General features: G+C 38.3%; 1 protein-coding gene across 1 annotated transcript in view; it reads left to right on the top strand.

Moving 5' to 3' along the window:
• LOC107741707 (protein diaphanous homolog 3-like) overlaps nt 1-9,852 on the top strand; it is a gene marked incomplete at its 5' end in the record, with an annotated part of 277,834 nt that overhangs the window by 81,951 nt on the left and 186,031 nt on the right. Inside the window, 5 exons of the mRNA XM_016554479.1 lie at nt 1,344-1,462; nt 1,544-1,608; nt 3,193-3,297; nt 7,420-7,722; nt 9,314-9,428. Coding sequence (XP_016409965.1) covers nt 1,344-1,462; nt 1,544-1,608; nt 3,193-3,297; nt 7,420-7,722; nt 9,314-9,428 — 707 coding nt within the window. The remainder of the gene's footprint in view (nt 1-1,343; nt 1,463-1,543; nt 1,609-3,192; nt 3,298-7,419; nt 7,723-9,313; nt 9,429-9,852) is intronic.

Here is a 9,852-nt window from a genome sequence, read left to right as displayed (position 1 = left end):
TGAAGCTCGCGTTTATGGTAAGGGGCGTTACATTTCCGACGCGTGCTTGTTGTGTTCGGCCAATCACAATGCACTGGTTCAGCTGGCCAATCAGAGCAGACTGCACTTGTCTGAAGGAGGGACTTTGTAGAAAACGAAGCGTTTGAGAGAGGCGGGGCATAGAGGACCTACAATAATGTACAGTATTTGAAAAATAATGTGTTTTTTGAACATTAAAGCATGTCAACATATTCTGTTACACCAAATACACAAAATAATGATTTTTAAAAAAGCATCATATGACCCCTTTAATGCTGACTCACTCTAAAATTAAAAATATAGTAACTTGAATTTTATATCCTAATTTATGTAAACCATATAAGCATGTTGGAGATTTCACTATGTGGTTGATTTGGCCACTTTATTTGTGCTGTAGTCAAGTATATCAATTAGTGAACATGATTAATGGCACTAGAATACTAAGACTGGAGATAGTGAATTGGTGGGTTTTTGTTAAATGTGAGCCAAAATCATCACAATTAAAAGAACCAAAGACTTAAACTACTTCAGTCTGTGTGCATTGAATTTATTTAATACACGAGTTTCACAATTTGAGTTGAATTACTGAAATAAATTAACTTTTCCACAACATTCTAATTTATTGAGATGCACCTGTAATTGCATTTTTGAAATTATTATGCTGTATTTTGGGTGTCAACTTCACAGTACCATGTAGAAATGATTCCTGTAAAAGGTCAGAATGATGACCTCAGATCAAAGAGCATCACCTCAGCCTGACTGATCCTAATTATTTTCACTTTCCCCTCCAAAGCTCTGCTAACTTCACTCATTTTAAGAAAAGACTCTCAAATTCTGTATTGTGCCACAAATGCTAGATTTATTAAATATGTCAACCCAGTTTATAATTCACTGTTTACTTCAGTTTTTTTATTCAAATATATAACTATATATTTAACAGGGATAGGAAAGCCATACTCCTTATTGCCTGGCTGCAGTTTTAAATGATATGCGGCTGAGTTCACTCTACGGTATCTCGTACGTCATCCCGTCTCATTTTTGTTATGTCTCTCTCCATATCCCTCTCCTTTTTTATGTCTCTCTTTCTCTTTTATGCGAGTGTCGAGCAGCATCGCAGATTTAACGGACTCAGTCATTTTCATTGCACCAGTTAATAGCTTGTATAAGCCAATATCACTACTGTCAGAGAATTTAGAGTTAATTTAACAATTTTTCAAATTTTGTGCCTGAGTCAGTGGTACCGTATTCTCAAAAAGATAATACAATGCATTGATTTTTCTTCCCTCCTCGCTCTCTCTTATTCTCTCTTGTTCTCTGTCCTCCAGGCCTCAGTATTTTAAGATCATAGAGGAGTGTGTCTCTCAAATCGTCCTCCATCGTAGCGGCACAGATCCTGACTTTGCCTACCGCAAGCGTCTGGATGTGGACTTCAGCCACCTGTTAGGTGTGTATGCTTTTCTATTTGAGCAAGTTAGTTTGTTTACTTCAAACTGAATTGGTTAATCTCTCCGTGCTTTCTGTGCAGAGGTGTGTGTGGATAAAGCCAGGGCCGAGGAGTTTGAACAGAGGGCCTTAGAGTTAGCTCAAAAGGCAAGTACCCTTTCTTTCCCTCCTCTTTTTCTTCCACCCCTCCCTTGCAAGGTTATTATAGTTTTGCATTTTTAAATTCGTTTTATTTTAATATCGTTTTCAAATTTGCAATAAAATTTAGTTTCATTTTTATTAGTTTCATTAATAATGTTGTTAGTTTTAGTTTAGTTTTTATTTTGTGAACACATTTCTATTTAGTTTTTATATAGTTAAGTTTCAGTTTTAGTTTTAGTTTTAGTAATTAAAGTTTATTAGATTTAACAGATCAATTCCAGAGCGCAGGCCAAAGAATGACTTTGGCTAATTTAACCTTAGTGATGCAAACGTCTAGCGACACAAAATTAAAGCATCGGGTACAGAATTAAATTGGTGCTGGCTGCTGTCGGATAACGGGTCGGGTGTTCTGTTGTGTACTGCGGATGCAGGTTTACCTAACAGGACCCGTGCAGGACTCTGCTTTAAACTGCTTTGCGTCTCTCCGTCAGATAACCTCACGTGCATGATGCGCCATTTACGGGTATTTCCCGGTATTTCCCTAAACCGACACACAGCTCATATATTTTTCTGCCATGGGGTGGGAACGTAATGATTACGAAAACGATTATTTTTTTTTGATAATTATTATTTTATTTCAGTTAGTTTTGCAATAACTGTTGTTAGTTTCGTTTCGTTTTAGTTTTTCATTTATTTTGATTTTTTAATTTTATTTCAGTTTACGAAAATGTTTTTTGACCAATCGTTTTCGTCTTAGTTTTAGTTTTCGTTTACGAAAATAACCTTGCTCCCTTGTTTTCTGTTTCTTTCTTCTCACTCTGGCTCCTCTAATGAAGTATGCGGCCTATGAAGACCATTCACGACCGCACCATTTAGCTTTCTTTAATTAAGGCAAGATTACTTGAAATCGTTCAAACAGCCATTTGTGATTAACCGTATTCTGAGATTAAAAAGGCCCTTGTATTGATTGTTGGGAGCGTTCCTTTATAATTGTGGGCCGAAATGTACGTGGTCGAGGGCAACAGATCTATACAACCACAACTCTTTAACTACATCCTTTCCAGATAACTAGTTAACTTTTAAAACTAGCAGAACTGCTTTTTATGGCTTTACATCTAAGAAATGAACTTGATGAATGAAAACTTGTTGGGTTAGGATGGTCATACTAAAGTGCATTATGATGCACATGTTTTTTTTTTTTGCAATGTAGGCATGAAAATTTACAGTCAAACATTTTTTAAGAAAGAAAACTTTTTTTTGTGAAGACTAGTTTTGTGTTTTAAAAGGTTGTGTGGTATGTTTCAGTACACTACTGTTTGGTGTCGGTAAGATCTGTTTTAGAAAATGTGTCCAGCTTATTTAATACAAATTTTCTTAAGTAACTCTTTTCATAGTTCTTTAATTGAATTTGTGTTTTGTATTTGTTTCATACTAGTGTAATTATCTTTTATTTCAATAATTAGTGCTCAGCCTTAGTACATAATGCTAACAGAAAAAGACATTTAAGCAGCGTTCAAACATCAGTAGAAGAATGGTTATGTTTTTGTGTGTGTTTTTGTCATCTCTGTTGATATGATTTTTGTTTTCCAGTTTGATGAGGAGTTCCTAGGCAGACAGGAAGCTCAAGCCCAGCTGTTGAAAAGAGAGGAGAAGATCAATGAGCTGGAAGCTGAACTTCAGGCTTATAGAGACCAGGTACCTCTGCTTTTCTCTCTCTTTGTTTTGGCCACTTCTGCCATTGTTTTTGATGGCATTGCTGCTGGGATTCCCTTTTCTTTCTTTTCTCACTGTTATTTTAGTGCTGTCTCTCCTTCTGGTTTCTGTTTGTTAAATTCTTTTTCTTTCTGACTTAGTTTGGTTAGTCTGTCTTAGTTTGGTTATTTGACATTAAATGTAGAGAACTGGAGATCATGACACCACAGTGATTTAGCCATTGATGTATCTGTTTTCATTGGATTTCTATCGTCTGTTCAGAAACAAACAGAAAAAATGTGCAAAATAATTCAGCATTTGCATGGAGACAATGTGAAACTGACTCAGATTCAGTAGTTGTTCAGGCCAACCAGGCAATTATACAAAAAATTGAGTTGAAATATAAATCTTATGCCCTTGGCCAGCGGTTTGTTTAGATGCACACAAGCAATGCAGGCACATCTGTTCTCCCTGGCCAGGCTGTCCTGTAGCTGTGTGCTTTTGTTCTCCCAGTCCCTAATACACACTTCTCCCACTATACCATGACAATTACCTCATTTCCTTACATTATTCCATCTTTAAAGAGTTTTTTGTGCCAAGTAGTGCTGGGCGGTATGACCAAAAATGTATATCACTGTATTTTTCAAATGTGGCGGTCAATGTGGATATTGTGGATGAGTTCTTCTGTGTCATCACGTTCTATTAGTTCTACAGCTTCAGTTTCGGAACTTTCACACTTAGTAACACATACAGCTGTTCCCTCACTACAGTGCAACAGTGAAAAGGGACCCCTTTCAAACAGTGTGGCGTTCCGAACGTTGTTTAAGCGGCATACACCGGAATTGCGGTATTTTAAAAAATCATATCATCATAAAAATAAACACTGGTATTCGGTATGAACCGGTATACTGCCCAGCACTAGTGCCAAGTATACTCACCATGCCTCTCACTCTTGCTCAGCCCTACAGCACAAACATTTTGGGGTTTTTTTTGGAGCTGACATCAAACTTGTTTACAGCTTTTGCGCTTCTCTCTAATAGAGACTGGCACAGTCTGCCCTAATGTTGTCTCTACTTCACCCTGAACAGCTGCTTTAAGAAAACAATACTGCTCTAAAGCCCTGATCTTAGCTTCTCCATATTTAATCATTAAATCAGAGTCAAAGTCTTTTTCAAATAAACTTTTGAAGATTTTTTTTGGAATTCAGTGATATACATTGATATACAGTGGCCCTTTTGCTTTCTTTTAAAATGTTTAATTTTATCTTTTTTTGTTGTATAATGCAAAGTAAGGATGCATAATATATTAGCACCATGTTAGTAAAGTATTGGCTGTTTGGCTTTTATGAACCGATTCTGAGTATTTAATTTCTTCTGCATATTTTAAGATTAATAGATCAACATTTCAATGATTAAATGATTCAACATTAAAAGTATAACAACGGCAAAAAAGTGCAGTTTCCTTTAACATGACATATCGGAGTTTTTAGCACTCAGAATTGGTTTATAATGTCAATCATTTATTGGTTGTAGTTGTATGTTTTTGGACTTATGTATGCATTAAATTAACCTGCTGTATTGCCATGAAAGCTGTGACACTCCTGCACATTGATGTTTTTCTTGCCAAGCTTTGTGCCTGTACCCCTCTCCTCCACTTGGTCCGCAGACTCGAGACTTGTTTTTTTTTTTACGGATCTGAACCCCTCACACTGACATGACAAATAAGTCATCAACTGAACAGTTTGTTTGATCAATTGCTTTTTGGCTCACTGGGCTATCGTCGATGGAGCAGATCAATTCTTAAATAATGGTGGCCAATGAGCGAAGTGAAAGTTTGGAGTGCAGGCAGTTAAGCTGATCCATCTCTTTGGGGTGCGATCGTTTGCAGCAACGCAAAACGTAATCACCCAGTCAATTCTCCACATATGCAGGAGCGTCAGTCATGCTGACTCTTAGCCTGTGAATTATCTAGAGGCCGGCATGTGCCCAGTTTGAATTAGAGCACACCTACTTGATCAATAATCACCCACCCCAACTCGTGTAGCTGTTTGCCATAAGAATACAGTCTCTCACATCGTTCTGGAGGAATTTTGGCCCACTCTTCTTTACAACGTTGCTCCAGTTTATTGAGGCTTGTGGGTATTTGTTTATGCACAGCTCTCACCACAGCATTTCAGTCAGGATGAGCTCTGGATTTTGACTGGGCTATTGTAACACCTTGATTCTTTTCTTTTCAGCCGTTCTGTTGTAGATTATAAGATACAGATAGTTTAAAATATTGTTACACAAATACTTTCAAATTATTGAAGAAATAATTTATTCTTCAACTTGAACTTATCAATTAATAATCATAAAATCTTGATTGAATCTCAGAATGGTAACAGAAAAGACATTTATAACTTGTGAATGATCAAAAACAGTATGTTTCTATTAGTATTTTTTCATATGGAACAGATGAGAAGTACAATTCCTCCATGTAATGTGCAAGGTGCACAGGCAAATTTCGCTACCCCTTTAACCCAAAGTTGCAAAATTACAACACTGACATAACAAGCTCAAAATCTAAAAGGATCAATGCATTCAACAATACCTTAATATCTACATGGTCTACACATATTAATAACCACAGAAAAAAATATTTTAGGCATTTTGCTTACTTTATTCAGATTTATCCAGTCCAGTTAAACAAGATGATGTGCTTCAAGGGAACTTCGCAGGTTGTGTGAGTTTATGGCCAGGTAAATAAGCCTATTTTTAAAATCTAGCATCCAATAGCATAGCAAGGCTGAAGAATAAGACCCCATTAGTTGTGTAAATGTGGTCTTGGAGAAAAAAATAAAAAAACATGAGCAGCTTTATTTTAGTCAAGCTAAAACTGATGCTGTAATATTACAACAGTGGGCCTTACAGGGCTAGAATACTTCGGTATACAGAGGAGTTCATGGTCGACTCAATGACTGTGAGGTGCCCAGGTCATGTGGCTACAAAACAAGCCCACAATCATCAGCACTCCACCAGCATGTGTGACTTTTGCTATGAGGTGTTTGTGCTGATATGCTCGCTAGGTTCATGTGGCTACAAAACAAGCCCACAATCATCAGCACTCCACCAGCATGTGTGACTTTTGCTATGAGGTGTTTGTGCTGATATGCTCTTTAGGTTGTCACCAATTGTGGCGCTGTGCATTATGGCCAAACATCTCCACTTTGGTCTCGTCTGTTCAAAAGACATTGTTCTAGAAGTCTTATGGTTTGTTCAGATGCAACTTTGCAAACCTAAAACGTGCTGCCATGTTTTTTTAGATTTGCTGGGATGTCCACTCCTGGGAGGATTGGGATCTGTTTGAATGTCTTCCACTTGTGAATTATCTTCATCACTTTGGAATGATGGACTTCAGTTTGTTTGCAAATGGTATTACTCTTCCCAGATTGATGGCAGCAACAATTGCTTCTCTAATATCATTGCTGATGTCTTTCCTTCTTGGCATTGTGTTAACACACACCTGAAGGATCCAGACCAGCAAACCGCAACAACTTCTGCTTTTATAGAGGTGCTCACACTTGCTGATTATCAGTTAAGGTATTTGATTAGCAGTGCATGACTGCTTCTTGCCCTCTTAATTCCTATGTTAACATTAAGGGTGTCCTAACTTTGTCACTCATGGTTTTTCCATTTTGACATTATTTTTGGTAAATAGTGCAATATGTCTTGTGGTGTTGTTCATCTGAGGGTTTAGTTTCCAAAATTTAAGACCTGCCAAGGACCAGATATATTTTTTTAACTATGCCCTGATACAGAAAACCATGGAATTCAATAGGGTGTCCTAACTTTTTCACATGACTTTGTATATGTATGTATTGTATGTATAAATTTAATTTTTGCCATCAGGAATTTTAAATTGTAATAACATTTCTAAGCAATATTGCTGTTTTTATTGTATTTTTTGTTTAAATAAATACAGCCTGGGTGAGCCTAAGAGACTTCTTTCAAAAACAGAAAAAAAAATCTCACTAACCTCAAGTTTTTGAACAGTAGTGTATATTTTAAAGTTGTTTTAGAAGAAGGAACTAAATTAATATGAAGCATGTATCTGCTGTTTGTCCCTTTTTGTCTCTTATTTTCATAGTTCAGAGCTGTTCCAGTGGTTTTACCTTCAGTGCAGTCTGTCCCAGCCTTGTCTTCAACTGCCTCTTCCTCATGTCCCCCTGCCCCACCTCCTCCTCCACCTGTTCCAGGTCCGCCACCCCCTCCACCTCCACCGCCTCCACCTGGCTGTGCCTCCATGCCCGGGATGCCTCCACCCCCTCCTCCACCTTTGGGACTAGGCGGATTGACCTCCTTCTCAATCCAACACGTGCTGCCTTTTGGCCTAAAACCCAAGAAGGAATTCAAACCAGAGGCTTCCATGAAGCGCCTCAACTGGTCCAAGGTAACATTTTAGTCTTTAACTTCACTCAATCCACTGTGGGACAGAATCCTACTTGGGCGCTCAGATGTGGTGGCGACAGCAGCGTGAAAAGACAGATGTTTGCGAAGTAACCAAAGAAAACTTCTTCTGTTTACTACCAAGCGTCATTAAAGCAAATGTTGCTCCGTTGTGAAGGATTACACTTTACTGTGTGACTGCCTGCTCTCGTTTCTAGGCAGATGTTGCGGTTCGATATCTTCTGAGTTTTGTTAGTTTATAACATTCCAATTAATATTTAATCTCTGTCCTTTTTGCCACCATCATACAGATGTTTTTAAAGAATCCGCCATATGCTTCATTTCATCCAAAACCTGTTTGTAATTAGCCATTAGGAGGACACAAAGAAGCTCTTTCAAACAGCTGCTTGAGAAACTGACACCATACAATATTCATGGCTCCTGACCCAAGACTTTTATCACTCATTAATTAGAGCTTTGCAGCTCACAAAGCCAAAGACGAGGCAGCTGGTGCATCATAGGGAACATGCCACCCTGTGCCCATCAGAGGGGCTGAACGTAGCAGCGCATGTTCGCTTAATCACACACACTGTTGGAAACATGGGTTAATCGCTTCCACAGAGAGGCTACTCTTCAGGCTCATGTTCAGTCCGTTCCTGATTGTTTGATTTCTTTGAACATGTCCTCATGGAGCAGATTTGAAGAGCTGTTATTGGCTCAGGTATTTGGCAGGAGTGTGAGGTCTGTTCATTAGCGCAGCCGGCCGCATTGATTACCCTTTCAGTCTTTATCTCAACAAGAAGACTCCATTAAACTGATCATCCCACAATGCTGTACTCTCCGCCAATGTTACCATGGCTTCCTTTCAAACTGCCAGATTAGATCACCACTAAGACACTGTTTGTAGTCTTAACTTTGTTTTAACATCACATTGAACCAGATGTATTGATGAAATAATTCTAAGAGTAAAAAAATAATTTCTTTCTTTTTTGCTTTCTTTCTTTCTTGCTTTCTTTATTTCTTGTTTTCTTGCTTTCTTTCTTCTTCAAAGCCGCTATTCGGCAGAGATGAGGACTGTTTGAAACTCTTTTTTTCCACTAAAACTTTGATGCGCATCTTCTCAGTTTAATACGTGAACATAACGCAAAACAATCAGGAAAAAGGGCATTACATGCAAATTTTTAAGTCATAACATAAATATATGTAGTCAAAAACTTCACTCGCAAATTAAATATTTTTGGTCGCAAATGCGACCGTTTTAGTCTCAGTCTGGAGCCCTGGGTATTTTAGGTGTGCGTGTGGCCCGTGTGTGGCGATGTTTGACTGAAGATATCGGCCCTGTGTTTTTTCATGTACTGAGACGACTGAGAATGAGCCTCTCCAGGACTGCATTCAGCTGTCACACACACTGACATGTAGGAGAACAAAATAAAGACCAGCAATAGAACACAGTATGAATATTTGAATAGGTTTCCTCTTTACTTTTTCATAAACCACCTCACTGTTTAGATGCCTCACGTTGCCTAGCAACTCCAGCATTCTGTCCTCCCATGATTTGTCATGATTTTTTTTCTTTGATTTTTGTTTCTGTGTAGATCTCCCCCCAGGAGATGTCCGAGAGCTGTTTTTGGGTCGTCGCCAAAGAAGAGCGTTACGAGAATGAGGACCTGCTGACCAGGCTCGCCATTACCTTCGGCACACAGAGAGCTGGTCAGTCAGTGTTAACGCTTCTGTGTAGTCACTGCATAAATACTGTACTGCGCTAGCATAATCAAACATTTAAACAAAAAAATTTGCTTTTTACAAACTTGGGCTTCCTAGCCATTGTGAAGTAATAAGAAGAACTAACCTTGAGTTTTTCCTTGCTGTGTGTAGCACCTGTTGCTCTGCATATCTTTTTAAAGGGGTCATATGATGCGATTTCAAGTTTTCCTTTCTCTTTGGAGTGTTACAAGCTGGTTGTGCATAGATAAGATCCCTGAAGTTGCAAAGACTAAAGTCTCAAAACCAAAGAGATATTCTTTATCAAAGTTAAGACTCTGCCACGCCCCCCTAAAACGGCTCGTTCTAACACACCCCCACATATCTACCTCACTATGTGGAAATATTAGCACAATGCGGCCCAAATGTGCAC

The sequence above is a fragment of the Sinocyclocheilus rhinocerous genome, unplaced genomic scaffold, assembly GCF_001515625.1.
Source record: "Sinocyclocheilus rhinocerous isolate Xijiao unplaced genomic scaffold, SAMN03320098_v1.1 scaffold796, whole genome shotgun sequence".
Lineage (NCBI taxonomy): Eukaryota > Metazoa > Chordata > Actinopteri > Cypriniformes > Cyprinidae > Sinocyclocheilus > Sinocyclocheilus rhinocerous.
Note: the sequence above shows the minus strand (reverse complement) of the source record. Positions and strands in the feature narration are given on the sequence as shown.